This window comes from Parastagonospora nodorum (assembly GCF_000146915.1).
Source record: "Parastagonospora nodorum SN15 chromosome Unknown scaffold_17, whole genome shotgun sequence".
Classification (NCBI taxonomy): Eukaryota; Fungi; Ascomycota; class Dothideomycetes; order Pleosporales; family Phaeosphaeriaceae; genus Parastagonospora; species Parastagonospora nodorum.
The window spans coordinates 305800-330800 of record NW_001884565.1 but is presented as its reverse complement, the minus strand read 5'-3'; the positions used below and the strand labels follow the sequence as shown (position 1 = coordinate 330800).

Below are 25001 nucleotides of genomic sequence, written 5' to 3'. Positions count from 1 at the left end.
CATAATGACGAACTCTCATTCCCATTCACTTTCTACATCAACACTGTGTATCACAACTTAGCGAGAGCTGGCATTGTTCATCAAAACTGCATGTTTGAATCCCTAGCATGTATTGACCGATCTTTTGACCTGCTCTCGTTACATTGACACTGCATAGCGCCCTGTCGCGATGCTGCCTCTGCCGTTGAAAAGATCGCGTCGTTCTCCCCAGATCATCAAATCATTTGCCACAACAACTGTTTGAGAATTCGAAATAACGTCTCCATAACAGATTCTCCGGCCACAAAAAATTTACTTCTACAAGACATCTTCACCCTAAAGATGGCTTCTAATACTCTCAATACCTCCAACCAGCTTCCTACTCAAACCGATTTCTTTCACAGCGGAGCAATTCGCATCTCGGCACGGCCAGGCAACTGTAACATCTGTGCAGAGCCTCTGGAAACCGAAGTTATCAAGCTGATAGCCTGTCGTCATATGTTCCACCTGGAATGTGCCATAGCGTGGTTTGAATCAGATAACGCCCGTAGAGGCTCCTGTCCGAATTGCCGCTGCGAGCTATTCGAGCCTGCACCGCTCACTCAAGCTCAGATAGACGCGCTTGACGAGGAGATGATGGATCCGGACGACCAGGAGGCAGATGATGATGAGCGGTACGAGCTGTCCGATTTGGACGAGCAGGAGCCATATGTAGACGAGCCATACGGGCCGCACTACGATCCGCCCATGTCAGAGTTCATCGACGATTCCGACGCACCACCAGTTCCGCGACGCGTCCGACGTCGCAGGACCAATACTGAACCTGTAGCCGAGCCTGTTGATCAGCACCCCGTGCAGCCGCCACCTCGGGCAATGCTGGATCCTCGCCCGTGGCGAGTGCTATACGATACCCAGGCGTTCAGGGATGAGACAGACGCGGGAGTGGCGGGATTACTCGCTTCTGCTAAAGAGCTCAACCAAACTGAAGCCTTGTGGAGGGCAACGCACACGCGTCGATTTGATGTGCTCCGCAATGATGCTGACGAGTCTGTCGATAACGAGGTGGTACCCATCAGTGCGGGAAGTCGTAGAGGAAGTCAGGATGGACCACAAGCTAGAGAGGGAAAGGGAGAACGGGTAGAATCAAATTCGGATGAAGACGCTATCAAGTGTCTTTACGACGACATTGAAGAACCATGGCAGCTTCTGCCACCCCAAGGTGATTCTTCCGCACATTCAGAAGTCTATGAAGACCTGGATCAATCGTGATGTGGCGTGCGTCCATGGGTCACGTAAACAACCCCGTACTGCAAGTATGATATAAATTCGACATCTTCAATATTTCTATATTGGTTCTATTGCTCTATAATACTATACACTTATTCTATAGGCTTTTTTCTAATTAGGTGAGAGCTTATAGCAAGAGTTACAAAGTGTTAAGCTGTGCTGCCGCTTATGCTTTCTTACCAACTAGAAGCTATATTACCTTTATACCTAAGTGTTAGATATATCAAAAGAACAGCTAGATAGCCTAATAATAGGATAATGTATCCTAAGAGTTGTAAGGATGCTTAAATTTAAAGAAGTACATTCTAAATTTATGTATAGTTAAAGCTTGGTCTCGTACCTTAGCTGCTAATTTTAGCGTACTTATATCGTATCTTCGCATACTGTATCGTATAGAGCGTTATCTCGTAAGCCAACTTAACAGACTTAAGGTGTAGCGCAAGCTTCTCGATTTGTCATTTATGTGCATACTAACTGTAGCACAAACGCATTCCTTAGTCCAGTTATGCGCTGCTAAGTCATCGTACCCCGCTCAAGGCTCTCTACGCGCCATCAGAGTTACTTTTGCCGATAGAACCTACAATTAGAGAAAAATAGTTGCGGAAGCATGGCGCAGTCATCGACCATGGAGGATTATTACATGATCCTTGGAGTGGAGCAAACTGCTGCACTCCGGCTAATTATTAGCTCTTACAGACGGCTGGCACTGGAGCTCCATCCGGACAGGAACCCCAAGCACGACGCTACTGAAGCATTTCAGAGGGTATGTCCACTTCCTAGGGCTAAGCTAGTGTTGTCGATCATCACATTATACATACTGAAATTAGACATTGAAGCTTGGACGAGCCTACGAGACATTGAAGGACGAAAGCAAACGCAGAGCCTACAACCTTATCTACCCATCCATAATACGAAGACGGTCGTTTCCTCGAAACACACAAACACCGCATCAGCCTCCTACTTCAGCATCCCGATCAGAAACACTATGCGAAGCAGCGCAAATCGTCGCGATACAAAAGTCGAAACAAGAACGAAGTGCGCGATGGCATATCAAGAGCAATAGCTTCGGTTCGTCGATCTTCGAGCTGCAGAGACTAATCAGGCGGTTAGAGCAAGAGATTAAAAATTTGGACACTATTTTAGCCGCTGAGGCGGCGGTAGAGGCACAGAAGAATAGTTGGGGAGCATGGTTGTTGTCACCCATTTACAAGAAGGCAGAAGATAGTGAGGAGGAGAAGGAACGCAAGGATAGAGCTAGGCAGGAGAGAAGGATTGAGAAAGATATGAAGAAGCGGCGACTAGATTCGAATAAGGCGGACTTGAAGACACAGGAAATCCTGTTGAGAACAGCGAAGGAGGAGGTCGACGCCGCAATTCGGAGCGATGACGAGAAGATACGGGTGATTCAGGCTAGGATACGTGCCAGAGAAGATCATGAGAGGCGAGAGAGAGAGAAACGTGAGAGAGAGAGGCGAGAGAAGGAGATGCAAGAGAGGGAGAGGCAAGAAAGGGAGAGAACAGCAAAGATTTGGAAACAGCAGCAGGAGCAGTGGCTGAAGCGGGAGCAGGAAGCGAAAGAAGCTTCAAGAAAACAGCAGGAGAAGCGAGCGGTAGAACAAAAACGAAAGGAAACCAGAAAATTCCGGGAGCAACATGCACATCCAAATCTATCAGGGGGAAGCACTGGCCAGGCTTATACACCAGCTTGTCACCACGACGGCTGGTGGCCTAAAGTACAAGGTCGTACAGCATGTCCGAGGTGCTATGAAAGTTGGACTTACCTGCTGCAATGCCCTAGCTGTATGATGAAGGCGTGCCCGAGATGTCAAGCTGCGATACGGCCGATAGTACCACGTAATGCGGCGAGGACGAATCGAACAGTTCCTCGACGGGTGAGGACTCCGAGTCCGAATCTTGATTCCCGTTCTGACTGGTTTGACTGATCATATGGGACTGTACTTGGAAATCTGATCTGGAATTGCTTGGCTTAGGTTTCGGCGTTGATTTAACGAATACGTACTTTCAGAAATTTATCCTATAACTTCTTCGTTTAGCTACCAAGCTCGAGATGGCTCGGAGGCCCAACTGTTAGATGTCAGCTTCGCTATGATTCTGCTGCGATCCTGCGTACCTTTCCTGACTTAAAATACATAGGATGGCCAAGACCCTCGTATTCACAAGCGATAAGACTCTTACTCACTTATTACGTGATTTAAGTTTTAGCTAGCACTATCAGCTACATTCTCTCTTAAGTTTTAAGCTTAGCGTAGCTAATAACGATACAAAAACTACGTTAGATAATAACAAGCTAGCTACATGCACAAGGCGCTCTCTAAAGAAGTACTTAGCAGGTAGTAATTACGCATAGACTTGAAATAGACGATGTAATAGCAATGTTGTATCTTGCGCTCTTAGAAAGACCCTTCTTAGACAAGAGCGCAAAGGATGTTAACTGCGTAATTTTCGTATTGAGAAGGCGCCATATCTATAGAGAAGGTTATAGGAATTGACTCTTGTGTAGTTAGGTAAGATACTAACGCGTGCGTATAAGTATAGGTTACTAAAGTTAAAGTACTTCTTAAGATTTGCGGCACGGCAGCCGTTGCGAGTCCCATGGATGCACGTGATTGTAGTTTCTTTTGATCCTCAAATACACAACTGTTGGTTTCCAACTCGTTAGACACTTTGAAATTGTACTAATCTCACCACGCATTATTCATTCTTACGTCACTCTCGCGAGTCTGCTCATTTTTCATTTTAGGAGCAGATCGGTCAGAGTGCAAGGCTGCGAGGCTGCTATGTTCGATTTGTTTTGGCAGCCATGAGCCTTTCACTCCCTCGCCTAGCGTTAGCGCGCCGGTGCGCACTTGGACCACCCGTTCTCGACATCAAAACCCTTCCCGCGCAGCTCTCCAAGCCAACATCTCCACCGATCCAGTCCAACAGCTGCACTGATCTAAAATAATAGCTCCACTGACCCAACCCAACAACTGCAATGCCTCCTCATCATGTTCACCGGCAGAACGGCCCAGAACCAGAGACAGATGACTTGTTCGACAACGACGTGTCTGGCCTCCGTTCGCAATCTGAATTCTTCCTCGGTGGGGTAATACCCGTAGGCGCACAGCCCGACAACTGCTGTATTTGCACAGATTCCCTCGCTACCGACGTCGTTCAGATAACCGCATGTCGGCATTGCCATCATCTAACTTGCATCCTGACTTGGTGGAAGTCGAGCGCTGCCCGTCGCGGCTCATGTCCGCTTTGCCGAGAAGAGCTGTTCGAGCCTGATCCGCCGGCGGCACATGTGCCTTCACTGCATGGTATTCCGTTCCAACCTCGTGATCGGTACACGAGTTTGGGAGCTGTGCGGGCCTACACGAATACGCAGGATGGTCAGGCCCGGCTGCGTGGGTTTATGGATGCTGTTGAGGAACACGCCTTATATGCGACTTTGGGCGAGAATGTCCCTGCGACGACCGGTGGGCCTAGCTATCCACTGATTGGATTCGGTGGGAATGATCAGGATCGAGAAGGTAGGAGGACGCTTCTCGAGGGCCATCCACTGTATCAGGTATACATGAACGGACAGCGAGCGCGCACAGCTCGGAGGACAGCGCAAGCCCGTAGGGACCTGCAGCGAGAGCCAGAAGGGTACCACAGCCCTGGTCATTCGGATTCGGATGAAGATGATACGACAAGCCCGGTTGCGAGCTACTATTGGAGCGATAGTTCCAGTGAGACGCCAGAATCTCCTTCGCGGGACACCTCTGAGCTCGTAGGATTGGATGAGGCGGCGCTGATAGATGCAAATCAGGGCACAGAGTCGAGCTCAGCTTCGACAAACACATCGACACCTCAAGTATCACCTCGTGCTAACGAGAATAGTAACACCGACACATCGTCTCTGTCCAGAGTAGAGGATCAGCAACCGAGCTTTCCGGGAGCAGAAGAAGCAGAGGAAGAGTACTTAATCGACTACAGTGACGATCCCTTGCAAGAAGAGCTCGAAAGAGCCGAAGCTGGGCGCCGTACCAACGAACCTTCGGCGTATGATGCATGGGACGACCCGAACGCTCGTACAGCAGTGCGCTACGGCTTGATATATCGCCGTGACCACAATGAGAATTGGTGCATCCGCGAGCCGACTGATGAAGAGGAGGCTGATGAAGATGCTGCGCGACAACGATCAAACGGCAATAATTGGGAGATGGATGACGAGCTGCTTTCTGAGCCTGAAGAACTTGCTGGTCATGCGTCGGATTTCGCTCAAAATCGGATCCCGAAGTATGGTCGGGGTTATGGCTATTTGCATATCCCCGAGCCGCGTTCCTGAGACCTCATGGAGTGACTCGCGATGATGATACTGCGAAAGTTCTAATAAAAAATCATGATGACAGAGAGACGAAAACGAAGAGATCCAGCGTATGAGCAGCGCTGACTAGATGGCGAGCCATTCTGTGCTTCTACCATCGCCTCAGTCAGGAGGAGAATGCAGCAGCAGAGCGGCTTGGATCCTGCTAGATAGCCCATTGGTTTTGCCATATGTTGCCAGCTTGCCATGTGTAGCGTTTGGACCGCTCATTTGTGGGTAAACGACGAGTTGGTTTGCATGATCTTCTATCAAGCGTATCAGTCGCCTAACATATATACAGGGTATCTTACATCAATACATCATGAAAGCGGAATGCGCATACGCAAAATATGCACTTCGCTCTCCATCAACTAATCACCCAATCATGTTCCTTCTCTTGTGCATCCTTGACATTGTGCTCTGCGCCCAACCACTTCGCATCCTTAAACGGCTTAACCACAGCCAACACCTTCGATCGTACCAATCCCAACGGCAACGGCCCATACAGCCTGCTATCCCTACTCCACTCCAGATTATCTCCCGCAACCCAGCAATGCCCCTCGGGTACTTGTATAACCTGCTCTGTCACTCGCGCCCATTTCCCATCCACATCTTCCGCCTCAACATCGTCATCCAGCCGACACGGCGTGATTACGGACACAAAATCGCCCGGCATGCCGATGATGCGCTTACATCCCGACTGTTTAGGGAAGAGTGGGTGTGTGTATGTGATTACGTCGCCGACTTTGACGCCCCGGCCGCGACGATGCAGAGACGAGTAGAGTATGTATGGATATCCGAAGTACTCTGGGGGTATCGTGGGTATCATCGAGATTCCCACTGTACTGCCGACGCCGCCGATGTATTTCTGGAAGATGTGGATGGTGAGTGCGGCTTGGGCGTATCGGAGAGCGATTCCTGGCGTGGTGTTAGTTAGTGCTGAGAGGTTGGGGGAAGACGTACGGCTCCATTTCTGGACGGATGCCATGGTAGGGAACACGTGCTGCTGTTATCGCTTGGGCATATTTATCTGACTTTTTAGCGCATGGCGAATTGCGCGTGTCAATTGAGTCTGGGACTGAAGTGTGGAAGGTGGAGTAGCGCGAGCTTCAAGCTTCTCATGGTATCTCCGAGGCTAAACTAGTAAACCCGACGCTAGTGTTTTCCTACAAATACGCAGTGATCATCGTAACGTTCATTGCTCTAACCACATGCGGCATCAAAGTACTACAACGATGATGGAAACCGCAGTAGTAGGATTAAGAGATCAAGACCAGGCCAAAACGAGGTACCCCTATCCTGCTCTATGATTACAGATCAGAGACTAATTGCTTGAAGGCCTGTTCCAACTGAACTCCCAGATGGAGCAACTGTACATGATGCAATTATAGGTGCGCTTCTCTTTACGCATAGAATGTGATGTGTATACGAAGTAGGCATTCCCATTCTGACTGAGTGTGAAGAATTGCTCGACAACTACCACGACATAAATTCTCAACACATCATCGAACTTCGCAAGGAGCCTACACCACTAGAATTCATGCGCTTCGTCTCCCGCAACCAACCCTTCGTAGTTCGCAGCACCCCCGACCCAACATTCCGCCACATCAGCAAAACCTGGACCCCATCCTACCTCTCCCAAAAACTTGCAGACACGCCCGTCACCGTCGCCCTCACCCCCAAGGGAAACGCCGACGCCGTGGTCCATCTCCCCTCAGGCGGCAGTGTATTTTGCAAACCCTACGAAGTCACTGAATCCTTCTCTTCCGCTCTATCCCAAATAATCGCCCAGGAGAAAACCGAAACCCATGACTCCGCAACACGCTACATCCAATCCCAAAACGACAACCTACGCTCCGAATACACCGCGCTATTCGGCGAACTCCCCCCTTCCATCCCCTTCGCAAGTGCTGCCCTCGAGCAAGACCCCGACGCCGTGAATCTTTGGGTCGGGAATTCACACAGCACGAGCGTGCTGCATAAAGACCATTATGAGAATGTCTTCGTGCAGGTGGCGGGGAAGAAGGAGTTTGTCATCTTACCGCCTATATCTGCGCCGTGTGTGGCTGAGCGCTCGGTTTTGTCGGCAACGTATGCTCCGCTAGATCCGGAGCTTAGAACTGAGGATCTAAGGAAAGATGGTTTGCGCATTAGTATCGACGAGCCCGAGGAATACGTACCGCTGCCGACGTGGGATCCCGACCGGCCGGGGGAGAATACCACGCCGTATTCAGAATTCGCGCGGCCGATGAGGGTCACGGTGAATGCGGGCGATTTGTTGTATCTGCCAGCGCTGTGGTATCACAAGGTGAAGCAGATAGCGGGCGAGGAGGGGATGTGCTGCTCGGTGAATTACTGGTACGATATGGATTTTGCGGGCCAGTTTCAGGTTGCGACGAGGTTTGTGCAAGAGGTGGCGGCGGTGGGAGGGAGAGGCGGAGGTAAGGAAGCCAGAGAATAATCTGAAGTCTATTGAATTACGTTTATGGGTATCTCGAACGCCTGAAAAGCCAAGAACAACACGAATACCATCCGAATGCAAAGAGTTACCTTCTGACCTTGACGTTGAGTCCCATGCCCCTGGCACTGGCCCACAGACTGTCACTAACTCTGATCGGGAGCTTCCTCCCTTTGAGCCTCTGATCAATCAGCCACAACCCTACCACAAATTCTTCTCTCTTCAATCTCCCAATCGCCCTGCTGTCTACAAGATCCCATACTTCCTCAAGCACATGTACCGGCAATCTGCTTCGAGTCCATATGTCCTGCACAGCGTAATTCAGCACATCTTGCGACGGGTCGTCCTCGGTTTGAGAAGACAATGGTGGGATGTGCAGCCCTTTGTTCGCCGCCCAGACACCCTCGTACCGCTTCCTTTCGCGTTCGGTTATCTCATCACGCCAGCGATTGCGTGTGCCTTCGTGGTGCTTATTAGGGTGTTTGCGCGACTTAATGCCCATGATGCGTGTGCCCTTCTTCTTGTACCGGCGGACTTCGTCTTCGTCTTCGGATGACGAGGGCTCTTTGCGCATGGTGGTGCGCAATTTACCAGCAACTTTTGGCGGAGATTGCTTCTGAGGAGAGGGCGAGCGGTGGTGGAAAGGAGAGTGGTGATGGTGGTGTTTTCGAGGCGGGAAGAGCGGTTCGATGGTCATTGGCTGCGAGGGAGCGGGCGAGGCGTTCCGCGAAGATGCCAAAGCAGCACCCATGATGGCGCTGGAGAGCGATTCTCCAGTCATGTGCTGGGTGATCTGCTTTACCGAGTCGCGTTGGTAGTTGTTATGGTAGACCGAGCCGGGCTATGTTCCCGAGACAGACGTTGGCCGTCGAGGAGGCGAGAATCGAGTCGGCGAATGCATGGGATTCTGTTTTTGGTCTTGTCTCCGTGCTGTCGGCACCGGGGCTGCCGATCGCGGCCTGCTGCCACCTGCTGCACCGTCAGGCTTCCGGGTCTGGGACCGGCGAGGCGGAGGCAGGGTAGGCTTCAGCTTCTCGTCCTCTTCCAGCATCTCTTTCGCTGACTTGAAGGACGATGGTGAGTCCCGGGGTCTGCTCACTACCCATTGAGGTCGAAGGCCTTCGGCGTGTGACGGCAGAGCGCTTCATGTCCTCTGATTGTGGTCGTGCCTGGCGCGAGCCTCGTTGCGGCGGTGGCTTTGGCGGCGGCGGAGTGGTCGTCCTCGATGTGGTCAATTTCGCTGGCTTCTGTTTGATTGGCGGTGACTTCATCGGGTCCTTCTGTGGCGTCTGAAAGTAAGGAGCGCCATCAGTGTATTGCGGGGGCGGCAGCTCAATTTGATGCTTTGGCTTCGGCTTGACAGGCGGGGGTGTCCGTGTTCGCTGCCTCGATAACGCTCCGTGTTCGATAGGTTCTGGAGGAAGCTTGAATGTTCGCTGGGGCTTGGGTGATCGGACCGGCGGCGGAGAGTGCTGGGAATAGCTCAAGGGCACCGCGGCGTCAGATTTGGTAGGGGTATCGGATCGAGTCTGCTCGAACATCTTCACAAGTGAATTTGTAGGGGGGATCGGGGTGTCATCGGTGGGCCTGTCTTGCTTCGATGCTGTAACTGAGCGCGAGTCGAAGCTGTCCCGCCTCTTTCGGGGCTGTGGGCTTGGCTTCTTTGTGTCCAGCCTTGCCAATACGCTGCCTACGCTCCCTGATGGAGGCAAGACGTCCCTGTCATGTGTATGCCGCTCACTCATGATGGGCGTAATGGTGGCAGCCTGAGGTGTAGGTGCAGGTGTCGGTCGTAGGGGAGAGTGACGGGCCGCAGCCAGCCGGGCCGCAATGTTCGAGGGAGAAGAGTTGCGGACGGGATGTTCCTCAGGCACTCCCAGCTTGTGGGAATTGGTAGACTTGCTTCCTGGTTGTACCGCAGACTGACTGGTGACGCTCCGCGAGCCCGTCCAATCGCGCGTCAGAGGCGCCGAGCTACCCGCAGCTCCTGCATTGTTCCGTGGGCTGCCAACTTTGGTTGCAGCTAGCAACGCACCGTTTCCCTCCCCAGTGTATGTGTTCACTAGAGGCTTCGGTTTCGCGGCGGGTTTAGAGAACGCTAGGGTGGCGCCATGCAAGGCAGCGTCCCGTACGTTGTGTTGGGTGTCGCCGGTGCTTTGGTTGGTTGCGTAAGTCATGGAGGAGTGTCCATCGGTATGACGTATGGAAGGAATTCGTGGTCGAAAAGGATCATATATGGAAGGGTTAAAGACGACACATTGAAAGGTATTTGAGCGAAAGACTAGAAAGAAAGAGTTGCTGTGGAGCCGTTAATGTCAAAGTGAAGCACGAATACTCCAGGGCCGGAGGCCGTAAATAGAATGCGCTAGTCTATATCGGCTCTAGTCTTCACGTGACACCGCGAATTGGTAGTCGCGAACTTGGTGGTTGCCTGCTGCGGCGTCCATCTACATAATGCAGCTGCGTCCTTTCTCTCGCACCCCGATGCCCTCAACATGGCAGAAGATACGGAGATGCCAGACGCAGAGGCTGTACGTGAGAACACTCTCATGTACGGCCACGACGACGAGCTCGATGAGAAGTTCCCCACACGTCCCATGAACCTCCACAAGTCGCCACCTTTTCACACGTTATTCACTGATTTGTTTGATCCGCTCATGGAAACACAAAAGAAGGGTAGGCAACCGCCTGGGCCTCGCCGAAAAGCCGGCCCACATGGTCACTCGAACCTCTCGCCCCACGAAGCTAAGCGGAACATCATCGAGAGATTCATTGCAAGCTGGCGCAAGACTGTCGGCAATGACTTCTACCCAGCAATGCGTCTCATTATACCTGACAAGGACCGAGATCGTGCTATGTATGGCCTGAAAGAGAAGGCCATCGCAAAAGTCTTGATCAAACTCACCAAGATCAGTAAGGATTCGGATGATGCCAAGCAAATGCTGAACTGGAAGCTTCCCGGTCAGTTGCACAAAGCTTCAGCCTCAACAGCTGGAGACTTTGCCGGCCGATGCTACCAGGTGTTGTCATCAAGGCAGCTAAACACCAAGCTTGGTGACATGAGCATCGCAGAGGTCAACAATGCCTTGGACAAGCTGTCCCAGCTTGGATCGGAGGACGAGCAAGTCAAGATCTTCCAGAGGTTCAACAGAAGGATGAATGCTGAGGAGATGACATGGCTCATCCGTATAATCCTCCGCCAGATGAAAATCGGTGCGACTGAGAAGACGTTCCTCGACATCTGGCATCCAGATGCCGAAACGCTGTTCAACATTTCCTCCAACCTACGTCGCGTATGTTGGGAGCTTTACGACCCAAAGGTCCGCTTAGAAGGCGAGGATACCGGGCTCAGCTTGATGCAGTGTTTCCAGCCTCAGCTCGCTGCCTTCCAGGATAAAGGTGGGTCGTTCGAGAAGATCGTGGCGCGATTGCAGGCCAACTCTGATGACGACTCATTCTGGATCGAGGAGAAGCTGGATGGAGAGCGTATGCAGCTTCACATGATTGAAGACCCGGAAGCGCCAGGCGGAAAGCTTTTCGGCTTCTGGTCACGAAAAGCCAAAGACTATGCATATCTGTACGGCAAGCATCTACAGGGAGACGAAGCTGGTGCCTTGACAAGGTTCATCACAGATGCATTCGGCAAGAACGTAAGGAACATAATACTGGACGGCGAAATGATTACATGGGACATGGATGTAGATCATATTGTTGGATTTGGTACCCTCAAAACTGCGGCTATATCAGAGAAGGAAAACAAAACCGACAAAAGTACCGGACAGCGGCCACTCTTCCGTGTCTTTGATTGTGTATATCTCAACGACAAGCTCCTCACACCTTACACCTTGCGCGACCGCCGGCGGGCTCTCGAAAGCGCCGTGAAGGATGTGAAGCGGCGATTGGAAATCCATCCATACATCGAAGCGCACTCGCACACTGAGATCGAGCCTGCGCTTCGTAAAGTGGTCGCTGAGTCTTCCGAAGGACTCGTACTCAAGAACCCGCGTTCAATGTATCGACTCAATGACAGGAATGCAGACTGGATGAAAGTCAAACCTGAATATATGTCTGAATTTGGCGAATCTCTCGACTGCATTGTTGTTGGTGGCTACTTTGGATCCGGCCACCGTGGTGGTGCCCACTCTTCTTTCCTTTGTGCATTATTGCTTAACAAAGATGCCAAGCCGGGAGATGCAGACTATGAAAAGTGCTGGTCATTCTTTAAGGTTGGCGGCGGTTTCAGTCGTGAAGACTACGCAGCCATCCGCGGCAGGACAGAGGGCAAGTGGAAAGACTGGGATCCCAGACGACCCCCGCCCATCATTGAGCTCGGCGGTCACGAACAGAATCGCCAACATGAGAGACCTGACCAATGGATACATCCCAGTGATTCTGTAGTACTGGAATGCAAAGCAGCAAGCGTGGAGGGAAGCGATAAATTCCGGTTCAATCTTACGCTTCGCTTCCCTCGCTTCAGAATGCTTCGCACGGACAAGCGATGGGATCAAGCATTATCGAGGGAAGAGTTCTATGAGATCAAGGCGAACGTGGAATACAAGCGCGAAGAGAAAGAGAAAGAGTTTGAGATCGAGAAGTCGCGCCGGAAAAGGACGAGGACGACCAAGAAGCCAATTGTGGTTGCCGGCAGCGAGACGATCACAACTCCGTATGCTGGTCCTCAGTCGAAAATTTTCGATGGACTCAGTTTCTACATTATGACCGAACAGTTGCATCCGACCAAAAAGTCCAAAGTCGACCTGGAAGCGCTTGTCAAGGCCAACGGCGGTAGGGTCGTGCAGCGCGACTCGATGGAGCCCAATCTCGTCATCGTTGCTGATAAACGTCTGATAAAAGTAGCTTCTCTGGAAAAGCGCGACACGAACAATATCGTTAAGCCTGTGTGGATTCAGGACACCATACAGCAAAACGAGGTAGACAACGGCGCCCTCCCGTATCTGCTTCCTTTCGAGCCAAATCGCCACATGTTCTACCTGCTGGGTGACAATCAGCTGGACTACGAGGCCAACGCGGACGACTATGGTGACTCATATGCTCGTGACATTGCCGATGTTGAAGAGATGAGGAAGATACTCGGAGCCACTGACCCGCCCCAGAAGCGAACCAAATTCGATCGCGAGTCGTTCTTGGATCAGCTCGAAGATCATGGCGACTCTCTCTCCCATCTCAAAACCTACATGTTCTCAAGCACCAAAGTCGCTTTTCGAACCAGCGACGACCCTGTCTGGACACTGCGGGCACAGCTAGCGGGAAATTACATCCGCTTTGGCGGAGGCCAAATCACAGAGGATGAGGACGAAGAAGGTGTTACGCACACGGTCGTCCCAGATGGGCAAACCGCTTCTGTTTCACGTGTTGCAGATCTTTCGAGAGTCGTTGGCGTAGGATGGGTGCAAAAGTGCTGGGACGAGAGCACCAGGCTGGACGAAGAGAGGTATCAGTGGGGCTGAACTTCTTTCTCTTCGTCGTCTCCAAGTCTACTTGAACAGATCTGAAACAGCCTGGTCTTTCGTTTCTGCACAAGACTTTGGAGCGCAGTGCGATTCCTGGTATAGCGGTATATGAGAAGCACCAATAACGTGTCGCGTTGACGGGTGTGGCTTACAAGTCCACGTGAAGTTACCCGAAGCTAACCGCATTGGGCAAAAGTTATAATAAGCCCGATCGGGGCTTAATGAACCACCTGGGGTTTCGCAATCATACCGATGGTGTCAAAGCTACTCGGCTACATAGGTTATCTTTCGATGAGAGTTGGGATGACTGGTCCAACTGCGTGGCTAGTCTTACTACATGCGCACATGTACAACCATCTGCTTACACACTGCGGACTTCGTAGCCTACAAAGCACAGCTACTTCAAAACATCAGCATTTCCGAGCTAATCCACGAGCTACAATACCGAAGTCCATCACCCTGCCTTTTTTCTTTTTAAAGGCCTTCCACGTAAATCCATTTCCTCAGCAAAATGCCAAACTTCCATCCCTACTTCCCTCGTATCCGAACCACGACCACTCCATCCACCACATCATCGCAATCATGCTCACCTCAAGCCTCATCTCAATCCTCTCCCTCTTCGCCACCCCAATCCTCGCCCAAACAACCACCACAGCCACAATCCTCACTCCAAATTGGTGTATAACCGCCACGCACCCCACCATCACCGTCATCAACGCCGCAAGCGACCTCACTACCTACTCCTACTCCTGCAGCGTCGACAGTTCCGCCGCCTCATCCGCCTCCGCCGCCGCAGATGCCGGTCGCAGCAAAGCCAGCGCCGCTCTAGCTTCCGCCGGCATACACACGCGCTTCCCACACGACAAGCGAGACGACTGCTACAATTGGAACGGTGGATGGGGCGGTTCGTGGTCCGCCTGCATACCCTGGGAAATCACACAGGGCCCGTCGATCTGGGCTGTTCACTACACCCTCACCAACATCGTCGCGCTCGATCAGGAATGCTCGTTCGGGCCGGGCGGCGTGGTAGAGGGGCCGGCGACGTGCACAGCGAGTGGTAGGTTGGATCCGGGGGTGTGGGGAAATGGGGATGGGGTGAGGACGAGGACTTTCAATAAGGACGATGTGCAGAGGTATTGGGGCAGGGATGTCGTGGAGGTTACGGCTGGTGGGAACTGAAGGTGCGCAGGCGACTACGACGAGGTGGACGGGAACCGCGCTGGCGCCGAGTCAGACTGCTGCAGCGGTGCAGGGTAATGATGGTGCTGGGAGTACTGGTGGGGGTGTGTTTATGCCGATGCCAACGGGGATGGTGGCTATGGCGGTTGGGGCTGGGGGTGTGTTGTTTGGGGCGCTTGCCCTGTGAGGTGGAATAGGTTTTGGTTTATTTGTACATACATTTTCTTTTCGACCTGTATATATTCCCAACACGCTCGTTTCATTATCCACAGCATTGAGCCTGGATTTTGGAACCATGGAATGAGAAACTCATCTTGACATCATCTTTTTCTCGCATCTTAGTGAACTTCCATAATAACCTCGTTCGTCGCAAATCTCTTTCCGCTAAACGGACTCTGGATATACGCATTCAAATCGTCCTCGCTAATGTCCGTGCCGTACTTGTCCCAAACACCCTTAAACTCGCCTTCAGCCTTGACCTTGTACTTAGCAGGCTTCTGTTCCGGCATCCACGGCTTGTCGAATGTTACGGTAAGCTCTTCCTCCGTACCCGGCGCAATGGTGACAAGCTCTTCTTGCGGCGGCGGCATCTTTCTGTTGATTTGGAGAACCATCTGCTCGACCTCGTCGCCGCTTTCTTCATTGACGATCTTGAACACTCCAGTGTTGAGTGCAGCGGAGTCGAGTGGAGTGCCCCATTTCAACAGCGTATAGGGAGTATCCGGACTGTTGTTCTTGAGTGTAACCAGCAGCGCTGGCGGGTTTCGCGAAGTCTGTGTGAGCTTGAACTCGAGGCCTGGAATACCATTGCTTGAGCTTGAATTCGACATGGTGTATGTGATGGAAGTTGGTGATTGGTAGATGTAGTAAGCTCCGAGTAGAGTAATGGCAACACCTGTGGTGATGGTTGTACGCTTGTTCCAGAACGACGCCATGATACTGGCTAGTAATTGCTGGCTGCCTGGAAGTGAATTGTGGAGAGGCGGGATGATGTAACAGGACCTATCGCACGTGCTTTAGCTATCGCGGGGCGCCCAGCTGGGTTTATGCTGGGCGGCGGGGAGCGCCAGGCCGGTATTGGAAGGAGTTCTGACGTTAATGCTCGACGAATGTTTTGGAAAGCGACAGTATTGGTCTCAGCATAAGAAATTTACCGTGTGCTTATTCTATCGCTTCGGGTGTTCACAATGAACGCGATTGAGCATGCTCTTGGCTAAAGACAACTGTCTCGTACCTACGTCCGTAGACGACTGGTATCGCCGCAATCAAAGCAATATCGCTTACTTACAACGCCAGATCAGCTTATGTTTACCGTAAAATAATGAATTTAGATAATTGGTGTCTCTACCGGCCGTCGTATTGGCCATGTCGTCTCGACCCAAAGAGGAAGGCGGGGTGAATCATGTGGCCCGGCGCTAAATTAGATTAATTACAGGGCTCGAATCACAATGCGTGCTGCACCATTTGTCCAACAAAACATGGAATGAAACAAAGCCATGGTGATCTTTTCCAGTCGTAGTCTGGAGATAGGCGTCCAGAATCGAGGAGGATGGAGATGGATGTTCACCCGTGTGCTCCCCGCGCCGCTTGACTTGATTCGGTCTTGGCGTGCACGCTCTTCCCGCGACGAAGTCCTGTGCAGAAAATCCTCCGATAACCTTCTTCAATTGACCAAGCGTCGCTCTTGATAGAGCTATATGCCGGTTCTTAGATCAAGACAATTGGCAGGTGATATCAAGCAAACTTTGAGCTGCTTGGCGATGCTTATCCTGAGATGTGCACTTGGGGCCTCGACTTCAATACTTCGCCACCTTGGTAGTGAAGCCAAAAAGCCTTGTTAGACACACACAGCATGAGATCGCTTACTCGAGGCTGGAGCCAACGTCGATCTACATGGACTTTAACTACGTGGATGAACAGCAGACTGGTAGAGCCGTTGCAGTTGGTGCTGGTCGAGATTGAATGACTCTGTCTCCACACTCCCACGGGAAATAGCTATGTTGAACAACGGTGGACGAGTCATACAGATGTATGAACACTCGGTAGCTATCCAACAGCACTGCAACATACCGCGCTAAGACCCAGTTACCTTGCCTTAATTAAGACTCGAACGACCGCTGCATGCGACAGGGCACTGGACAGAGTACGATGGCTTTTCCGTGCTGCAGCCCCATGTCTCTCGTCGTCCTTATCATTTCCCATCCAGGCACACGCTTCACTACCTTCCGCATCTACCTTGTTTCCCGTTCGCGGCGCCTCCCGAGTTTCGTCAGCTCGTCATGTTTTGCGCATATAGCAAATCAGAGCAAGAGTCTTGTTTCGTTCCCTCACTGCTGGAAATTTCATGCAGCATCGAATGACCAGGGCTGCCCGTATTCACGCTCAATACCCCAGATCCATGCCGAGATACTGCTACTTGTTGCCTAGGTCAGTCAAGCTCCGTCGTAGAGCTTATCGACACTCACACCTACCAAGAAAGTGATGGCGTCTTGGATTTTCGTCTTGGAAAATCGCAGTAGGTCAAGGTATAAAGAGATGTGCCTTCATCACCAGAAGTTTCTCCATCAGCACTGATCATCGCCTCCTTCGCTGCCTTCTAAGCTTGCACACCAGGTTATCTCACTCGTTGAACACAAGCTTCCATTTGTCAATCATTCAAAATGAAGGTTTCTAGCCAACTCGCTGTTGCTGCGCTGGCCTCTTTTGCCACTGCCGCCTCAGTCGATGTTCACAAACGCGAGACACCTCTGAGCGTCAAGCTCGCAGCCAGTGGCAACTCGGAGGTCAAGGTCACTCTCACCAACAACGGTGAGAAGACCTTGAACCTGCTCAGCAAGGGCACATTCCTGGATGAGCAGCTCCCCGTCGAGAAGGTCCAGATGTATGCTGCCGGAGGCAGTAAGTTTCCCTCTCATCTCTTTTTTACCGATCTCGAAACACATAGAGTATATCATACCAAAATCCTTCATCTTCACTAGCTCGAGATTCACCTATCTAACCGATTTCCAGGCGACAAGGTGGCTTTCGAAGGAATGAAAGTTCGCTTATTGACTAGTGGACTCAAGGCAGATGACTTCGTCACCCTTGCTGCAGGCGAGACTAAGGAGATCACAGTCGAGACAGCAGCTCTCCACTCGCTCCACGAGGGCGGTGACTTCGATGTTTTTGCTAAGGGTGCTCTTCCCTTCGCTGAGGGAGCTTCCACTGAGCTCGCTGGTGCTCTCGACTACGAGTCCAACAAGCTCAGCATGACCATTGATGGCGCTCAGGCTGCTTCTGTTGCTAAAGCACTCAACAAGCGTACTGCTATCGGATCCAGCTGTACTGGCACCAAGTTGAGCACTGTTCGCACCGCGCTATCCAACTGTGCTAGGCTTGCAAACGCTGCAGCCTCTGCTGCCACTTCTGGAACCAAGCTCACAACATACTTCAAGACCACTTCTTCCGCTAGTACCGTCGCAGCACGTCTGAGAGCAGTTGCATCCGACTGCGGTAGCACCTCCAGCCGTACCACAACTAATTGCAACGACCCCTACTCCGGCTGCTCCTCCAACGTGCTGGCGTACACCGTTCCTTCGGCCAACTTCATCACATACTGCCCCATCTTCTTCAGTGCGCTCCCAGCGCTTGCTTCCACTTGCCATGGCCAGGATCAGGCCACTACTGCGCTTCATGAGGAGACTCACGCCCCTGGAGTATATTCTCCTGGCACTCAGGATAATGGATATGGATACGCTGCCGCTACTGCACTGTCCGCAAACCAGGCTTTGAACAACGCAGACTCATACGCTCTGTATGCCAACGGTAAGTCATCTGCAGTTCCATTAGGCAGAACAATTGTGCTTATTCATAATGCAGCGATCAACCTCAACTGCTAGACAACAAGATGGTAGATATGGGATATAAATGGTCACTCTCCTTATAGTCTTTCATTAGTGGACACAATAAAATACATGAGCCGAAGAATCCGATTCCACAATGTGTGAGAAAGAAGATCTAAATTTAGTCTAGTGCTCCGCCACGCTTGGCTAGCGGCACACCTCGTATCGTGCAACAAGTAGGACGCCTTACGGCATCATACGAAGCAGCTCACGATTTCTCAATTGATGCCCTCAACTCCCACACGTGTGATGTTGTGATGCATATCCACCGTCGAAGATGCCGCTTTACTCGCAATTCTCCGCAGTCCCTGGTGACGACACGCGCTCCAGCCACGAAATGCTGCCCATGCAAAACCACAACTCAATTCGCCGCAACACCATGAACTCACCAAACTCCTACAAACAAGAGATCCCAAATTCCTCAAAATTCCGCGAAAAATGGTCCCCCTTCCCCTACCGCACATTCCTCACCATCCTCCTCCTTCCCCTCGCCCTCCTCCCCATCGTAACCCTCTCTTCCGCCGCCGAAATCGCGTCTCAATCCTACATCCGGCACCTATCCTGCTACCCCAACGGCCTGTGGAAATTCTCACCCACCGCGACGTGGGAGATTATGGATTCGTCATACTTCTTCACGCCGAACTTGAGTTTCGGCAACATGACGTTCACGCAAGTCAAAGTTATTGACATTGCATGGGATCTGGTAGTGGGCAGGGGAGGGCAGCTTGGGCTAGCGTGGGTGAATTATCGCGTGTTTAACGAGTGGTTGGTGGGGTGGATGGAGGGGCAGGGCGTGGGGTGGAGGATGTATGCGGGCGTTGCGTTTGAGACGACGGGATTGGGTGCGTTGGGGATCTGGGGGAAGGAGATGTTAGCTTCTGGGAAAGGGGTAGAGCGGAAGAGATGGTGGAAGAGGTGGTTGGCGATGGTAAGCATGTTCCTGTCGACGTTTTATGTGCTGAGTTTTCCGACGTTGATGGCGGCTATGACGGGGTATATTGCGACGAGCGAGCCGTATTTGGAGGATTTGGAAGGGAATTTGATTGCCTTTGAGAAGATTGATCCGGTTATCTATGTGGTGAACGATGCGGCCAGAATTGGGTATGAAAAGCCGCTTGTGGTTGGGCTGAAGGATGTGGATATGACCGAGGCGGTGGAAAGCTGTAAGTCATTCCGATACTTTGGTCGCACATTCAATGAGACTAATCAAACCTCAGACATATCCGCCATCACTTCCAACGATTCCATCCCATCAGACTCCGACCCTCACATCTACCCACAGTTCACCACTGCAACCAAATGGTCCTTCAACACCACATCGATTTCCCTCGACAGCCCTACCCTCAACATCACCGGGTATCCGGCACTTCCCGTAGAAGAAAACGGCATATCACCTGCCTCGTCGTCTCTCTACTCCACTTCCGGCCGCCAAAGCTCTCCCTACAACGCCACCTATTTGCTTGCCCACGGTTCTTGTAAGCCCGGCGAGAACTACCAATGGGGCTTTTCTTACATATTCCTCTTCATCATGTCCATCTTCAACTTCATCTGGGCATGCATCATGGTCGGTATGTGGCTCGAGACACGACACAATTCGCGCCTCTACCGACATGGAAGACGACCGGGCCTGTTGAGGAGTATTGTAGAGTTCGCTGCGGTATTAAGAGAAGAAATCGGGGAACAGGCGGGAGACATGGAGGATGAGGAGTTAAGGAAGCGATTAAGGGAGAGCAGTGCGAAGCTTAGGGTACCGGAGGGCGAGATGAGGGTGCGGAGGGTGGATACTGGGGATGAAGGGATGCGGAATAGGGGGTGGAAAAGAAGATTGACGAGGGGGAGTACGTTCTGATATAGTTATGGACATCCGGCTGCACTTTACTCTGGCTCTTTCAAGCTCCAAGCTTTTGAAATCCTCTTCGCCACGCCTTCACCGGCCCACCAAGCTCCCGTGACTGTACCTAATGCTACAAACGGCGCTGTATGCTCTCCAGCCAGCCAAATGCCCTTCTCTGGCAGTCCTTTCCGCATCTCTTCAATATCCTTGTCGCCCTGTTCTAAGCCAGTTTGGAAATTACTATAGCTTCCATATCCCGCTAGCTCGTCACTTGCCCAGTCGGTCGCTAGTACAGCTTTGGGTTGGTGGTCAGGGCTTTTAGGGTTGTAGTTCGGCAGGCGAGAGTAGTAAGGTTCGAAGAATTGTGTCAGTATCTCTGTGTGACTAGATGCGGGGGATGATTGGAGGAGAGATGATATGTGCAGAGATGTTGGGCCGTGAATGTAGAAGAGTAGTGTCGGATGTGCGGAGCCGCCAGGAAGTGCAGCGAGATTCATAGCTTCTTGAGCCCATCGGTTTGGATTGGGAGAAGTTGCATAAGCAGGTCTGAGCCAGTGCGTGAAGCCTGGATAATGGGATGGATTCACAAGAGAATCAGACGAGGGTTGATGGATGGGCGCGGTCGTTGCGGTGACATTTGGCACGTTTGGATCGCGGGATTTAGATGGCGAGGATCTTGGGGGAGTAGAAGCGTTCCAGAAGGCTGTCGGAAATGTTATGTAAACCTTCTATTGTCAGTCTATAGATCATGCCTTGCAGGATAGTTAATGTTACCTTGTCCAAGTGTCCATAACCAATTGCACCGATCGCCTCTTTCAGTCTACCTGGTAACTCAGGTTCAAAAGCGCCCAAGTTTCTCTTCAGCCAGCCCAACGGTGCAGTCATGACTACCTCGTCAAACGTCTCACTTCGTCGACCCTCTAGCTCCACAGACACCCTCGGACGTCGATCCTCCTCACGTGACACAATCTTCGTAACCTTGTGCTCCAAACGCAGATCTGCCTTTCGCGCCGATTCCGCAATCTTCTTCAAGATCTTCTCATACGTACCTGCGACAAACAAATTCTCTCCGTCAATACATTCCTCAAGCCAGAAGTACTTGAGACTCTGGGTTTGTATTGGCGAGCCGACGAAAGCGCCCCACATTTCCGCCATCTGTAGTATCGTTTCTTGCTTTGCTTTGTCATCTGGAAACATGCCTTGCACCTTTTCTTCGAAGAAATTAAACAGGCTCTTCTGAGCGGGTATCGTCGCGCTCTCAGCATTTGAGTATTTCATCGCCTGCTCGATGATTTCCCACACGACTTCTTCATTCTTTGCTGTCTCTCCCTCTTCCATCTGCTTTCCCACACTATCAAAAATAGCCTGCCGACCGTCCCAATTCATCGTCAGCGTGCCTGTTTGCCGCGCAAGATCTAGTATGGGATTGTGCTCCGTGCCGTGTATCCAGTTCGGGCCAAGATCGACCACATGGCCTAAGGCATTACTTTGGCACAATCGACCGCCAACGCGATTGCGCCCTTCAATAATGGTGACTTTGGCGCCATGATGAAGCAATATGTCCGCACATCGCATGCCAGCGACGCCGGCGCCAACGATGCAGACGTGCGGTATCCTTCCCGCTGCTCTTCGGATCATCGGGGGATCTGCGTCGTCCATGTAGCCTACTTGGTGAGGAGCGCTGGAGAGATCGCGCTCGATGCGAGATGCTTCTGAGTGGTTCGGGTCTGGTTTGCTCTTGGAAGAGTGGGTGCCTGGTTCGCAATTTAGATGGCCGATATTGCCCATGACAATGATGCGAGATTCAAATTCGAGACACGGGTATGATAATAAGGCTGGAAATAAAAGGCAGAAATCGACAGATTCTACGACTAAGATCGAGGATGATATAGTGTGATAAAATCGCGCAAAAATGATGGCTAAGTGAAGCACGAGAGGAAATAGTCTAGCTCCAACATGCAAAGTGTTCAGAAAGACTTATGCATGTCGTTGAACTGCACAAGAGCAATGAAATCTTGGTCGACGCTCGAGGCCGACAAGGCTGATATAGTGTACCGATGATGGGATGGAGACTACACACCTAAAGTCCCTCAATGCGGGGCAATGCTGACCTGTCCCACCCGTCGGCGGATCGGCTCGTGTGATGACGAACGCGTAATTATAATAGTGTATGATTGCTGCGGCTGTGTTGCACCAAGATGCACGTGGTGACTTTGTGATAAGAAGTGAGGCGTGGTACCCTGAGATGGTTTAGTAAATTGGCGCTAAGCAAGATCGGTGCCACGAGGCTAACACATGATGATGATTGGGCAGAAGAGCGCCCTATGTAAGCAGTGTTTGGGACATCAAATTGTAGATTCCGAACTACATAATTACATTGTCAAACGCTTGGTCCGACTACGCCGTGGTATCATATCTGCATCACCATCGTCTTATGCTCTCCATGGTGCTCACGAGAGCCGCCTATTTGTCCTTGCTGCCGATGTGGAGCTTGTTCTTGAGCTTGTCCTTGAGCTGCGATATCTTCTTCTCGCTCTTCTCGTCACCGGCTTTCGGCGATGCGGGTTCGGTTGGCTTGCTGGACTCGGAGGCGCGGCTGGAAGTCTCGGCGGGATGGCCTGCGATATTGTTAGCGATACTGTCTTGATATCTTGCAAAGGCATTACATACTCTCAATCTCGCCAACATCGGTTTTGTGGGGGTGGGTGGAGCGCGTAGTCTTGTCGTTCATCTTGGAGTGAGGATCGTTGACCTCACTCTCTGGCACGGTGTGCTCATCCTTAGAAGAAGTGCCCTTGTTGAGAATCTCTTCAATGGGACCGCCAACAGGTGGCTGCACGTGAGCACTATCGGAGTGCGACGTCTCCACACCGGACTGCTTCTTGGGTGCGTTGCTGTCCTTGGCCGCAATGACGCTGTCACTGTGCTCGGTAGGTTTGCTGGACGTGGTCGAAGATAGATCAGGGGTGGCGACCTTGTAGTCGGGAGCATCGGGCCCAGCTCCAGGAGCGCCGGAAGGCTTGACCTCATCGATGTCCGTGGGCTTCCAGACCTTGTCAGAGACGCCTGCCTTGTCCGTGATGCCTGTTGAGGTGGTTGTGTTTCCCTGGCCAGTGCTGGAGGTTGCTACGTCTGGGTTCAGAGGGACTATGGGGATGGAAGTGTCGCCAGTAGTGCTGGTCTTTATGTCTGAAGAAGAGTCGCTGGTGGTAGGCTGGCCCAGGGTAGGGTTGAGCTTGAGGAAGTCATCGTTCTTGTTTGACGAATCGCTGGACGTTGCTGGAAGTCTAGTTAGCAACATTCGATTGTGGAGTGGAAATCTAAATACCAGCTGCTGTGTTCGTACTTGAGGCCGTGTTCACGGGGTTTTCTACACGTCATAATTAGCACAATCCCGAATGTCGCATTCGCCAGATCCACGTACCTGAGTTGCCCTGGTCGAATGGCTCGTTGATAGTGCCTTTTCCTTGCTCGCCCGAGACAGGCTCCTTACCGCCAGTCTCGTTTTCCTTGGCGGGCTGGCCGTAGATGAGGCTTGAGACAGTTGACGTAACCGTGGAGGCAGCGTTGGTGATGGTCTCCATTTTGAAGTAGTTGGATTGTTGTTAGCTGATGTAGGATTTTCAATTGAGGGTCAAGTGGAGGCAGTAGTAGAGTTGCTAGTCGCAGTGGGCGCGCGCGCGAATTTACGAAGTTATGGGAGCTCCTAGCGATGACGTCGGTCCTTGTTCCGACAACAAGCCACGCTCTCCCTAGCGGACACAGCGCGCTACCGCCCGCGGCACAATATACAGCGAAGCGTCACAGCGGGGCGCAGTCACCCCGTGTAGCCCAAAAAACAAGCTCATAACCCTATCGACACCTTTTGTAGCAGGGTCCAATGCTTGCTCGCGGCACAACGCTCTATTCGCGGTTAATCTGTATTTCGACGTCGCAGATTGCCTGCCATGATGGATCCTAGCCATCTTGTCAACGCGAGTGGCAATAGGTGCTCCAGAACCGGGTATTTGGGATGCTCGTGTGCATCTGTAAATAACGATGACGTAGTTGGCGCGTGCGCATAACGCGCAAACGGTTTTAGATAAGGAACGAGCTAAGCCATTTTGTGCCACACTAAAGCCATAACACCAGATCTGACAGAATAAACCTCGCAAGGCTCTGAGATAGCGATGCTTCCCGATTTCAGCTACACTGAGCAATATGAACTCGTCGACCTACAGAATGCCCTTATAGTTGCTCCACCAGCGTGTTCCACCATGCTAGACGATCGTATATATCGATCTCAGCCCAAGATGCGTGTCTAGCCGCTTCCCAACCTTCATCTGGCTCCTCAAATACATACGCCTCTGTAGCCTCCTCGCGATCCATAGGCCAATCTCCCTGATGCTCTTGTAATATCGTAGCCGGATCCCAAGGCCCTGGGATGCACTCCGCTTCGAAGCGGACTGAAATAGCACCATCCACGATTTCCTTGATAATGCTCGAGTAATCTTCAGTCACACAATGCGTTCCTCTGTCAAACTTTTGCTCGACGCGATTGAGAAATTCAACATTCCCA

General features: G+C 51.7%; 13 protein-coding genes across 13 annotated transcripts; 8 read left to right on the top strand and 5 right to left on the bottom strand.

Moving 5' to 3' along the window:
* Positions 1-321: 321 nt before the first annotated feature.
* SNOG_10532 (hypothetical protein) lies at positions 322-1248 on the top strand (the record flags this gene model as incomplete). The annotated part of the gene is made up of 1 exon (XM_001800748.1): positions 322-1248. One exon carries the CDS (start codon positions 322-324, stop codon positions 1246-1248), a length of 927 nt encoding a protein of 308 aa, XP_001800800.1.
* A 625-nt stretch (positions 1249-1873) lies between these two features.
* SNOG_10531 (hypothetical protein) lies at positions 1874-3124 on the top strand (the record flags this gene model as incomplete). Its single annotated transcript, XM_001800747.1, has 3 exons — positions 1874-2029; positions 2094-2999; positions 3065-3124. The coding sequence occupies 3 exons, from the start codon at positions 1874-1876 to the stop codon at positions 3122-3124; spliced, it is 1122 nt and encodes a 373-aa protein (XP_001800799.1).
* Positions 3125-4261: 1137 nt separating this feature from the next.
* SNOG_10530 (hypothetical protein) lies at positions 4262-5602 on the top strand (the record flags this gene model as incomplete). The annotated part of the gene is made up of 1 exon (XM_001800746.1): positions 4262-5602. One exon carries the CDS (start codon positions 4262-4264, stop codon positions 5600-5602), a length of 1341 nt encoding a protein of 446 aa, XP_001800798.1.
* Positions 5603-5987: 385 nt separating this feature from the next.
* SNOG_10529 (hypothetical protein) lies at positions 5988-6608 on the bottom strand (the record flags this gene model as incomplete). The annotated part of the gene is made up of 2 exons (XM_001800745.1): positions 5988-6538; positions 6584-6608. 2 exons carry the CDS (start codon positions 6606-6608, stop codon positions 5988-5990), a joined length of 576 nt encoding a protein of 191 aa, XP_001800797.1.
* Positions 6609-6855: 247 nt separating this feature from the next.
* On the top strand, positions 6856-8081 carry SNOG_10528 (hypothetical protein; the record flags this gene model as incomplete). Its single annotated transcript, XM_001800744.1, has 3 exons — positions 6856-6908; positions 6959-7011; positions 7057-8081. The coding sequence occupies 3 exons, from the start codon at positions 6856-6858 to the stop codon at positions 8079-8081; spliced, it is 1131 nt and encodes a 376-aa protein (XP_001800796.1).
* Positions 7610-10255, bottom strand: SNOG_10527 (hypothetical protein; the record flags this gene model as incomplete). The annotated part of the gene is made up of 4 exons (XM_001800743.1): positions 7610-7740; positions 7801-7913; positions 8171-8862; positions 9143-10255. 4 exons carry the CDS (start codon positions 10253-10255, stop codon positions 7610-7612), a joined length of 2049 nt encoding a protein of 682 aa, XP_001800795.1.
* A 318-nt stretch (positions 10256-10573) lies between these two features.
* SNOG_10525 (hypothetical protein) lies at positions 10574-13989 on the top strand (the record flags this gene model as incomplete). Its single annotated transcript, XM_001800742.1, has 1 exon — positions 10574-13989. The coding sequence occupies one exon, from the start codon at positions 10574-10576 to the stop codon at positions 13544-13546; it is 2973 nt and encodes a 990-aa protein (XP_001800794.1). The 3' UTR covers positions 13547-13989.
* Positions 13990-14131: 142 nt separating this feature from the next.
* Positions 14132-14728, top strand: SNOG_10524 (hypothetical protein; the record flags this gene model as incomplete). Its single annotated transcript, XM_001800741.1, has 1 exon — positions 14132-14728. One exon carries the CDS (start codon positions 14132-14134, stop codon positions 14726-14728), a length of 597 nt encoding a protein of 198 aa, XP_001800793.1.
* Positions 14729-15066: 338 nt separating this feature from the next.
* SNOG_10523 (hypothetical protein) lies at positions 15067-15663 on the bottom strand (the record flags this gene model as incomplete). The annotated part of the gene is made up of 1 exon (XM_001800740.1): positions 15067-15663. One exon carries the CDS (start codon positions 15661-15663, stop codon positions 15067-15069), a length of 597 nt encoding a protein of 198 aa, XP_001800792.1.
* A 1725-nt stretch (positions 15664-17388) lies between these two features.
* SNOG_10522 (hypothetical protein) lies at positions 17389-18606 on the top strand (the record flags this gene model as incomplete). The annotated part of the gene is made up of 3 exons (XM_001800739.1): positions 17389-17626; positions 17738-18532; positions 18587-18606. 3 exons carry the CDS (start codon positions 17389-17391, stop codon positions 18604-18606), a joined length of 1053 nt encoding a protein of 350 aa, XP_001800791.1.
* Positions 18607-18886: 280 nt separating this feature from the next.
* Positions 18887-20458, top strand: SNOG_10521 (hypothetical protein; the record flags this gene model as incomplete). Its single annotated transcript, XM_001800738.1, has 1 exon — positions 18887-20458. One exon carries the CDS (start codon positions 18887-18889, stop codon positions 20456-20458), a length of 1572 nt encoding a protein of 523 aa, XP_001800790.1.
* Positions 20459-20484: 26 nt separating this feature from the next.
* Positions 20485-22231, bottom strand: SNOG_10520 (hypothetical protein; the record flags this gene model as incomplete). The annotated part of the gene is made up of 2 exons (XM_001800737.1): positions 20485-20658; positions 21218-22231. The coding sequence occupies 2 exons, from the start codon at positions 22229-22231 to the stop codon at positions 20485-20487; spliced, it is 1188 nt and encodes a 395-aa protein (XP_001800789.1).
* A 555-nt stretch (positions 22232-22786) lies between these two features.
* On the bottom strand, positions 22787-24027 carry SNOG_10519 (hypothetical protein; the record flags this gene model as incomplete). The annotated part of the gene is made up of 4 exons (XM_001800736.1): positions 22787-23061; positions 23114-23722; positions 23772-23813; positions 23868-24027. 4 exons carry the CDS (start codon positions 24025-24027, stop codon positions 22907-22909), a joined length of 966 nt encoding a protein of 321 aa, XP_001800788.1. The 3' UTR covers positions 22787-22906.
* Between the last annotated feature and the right edge of the window lie 974 nt (positions 24028-25001).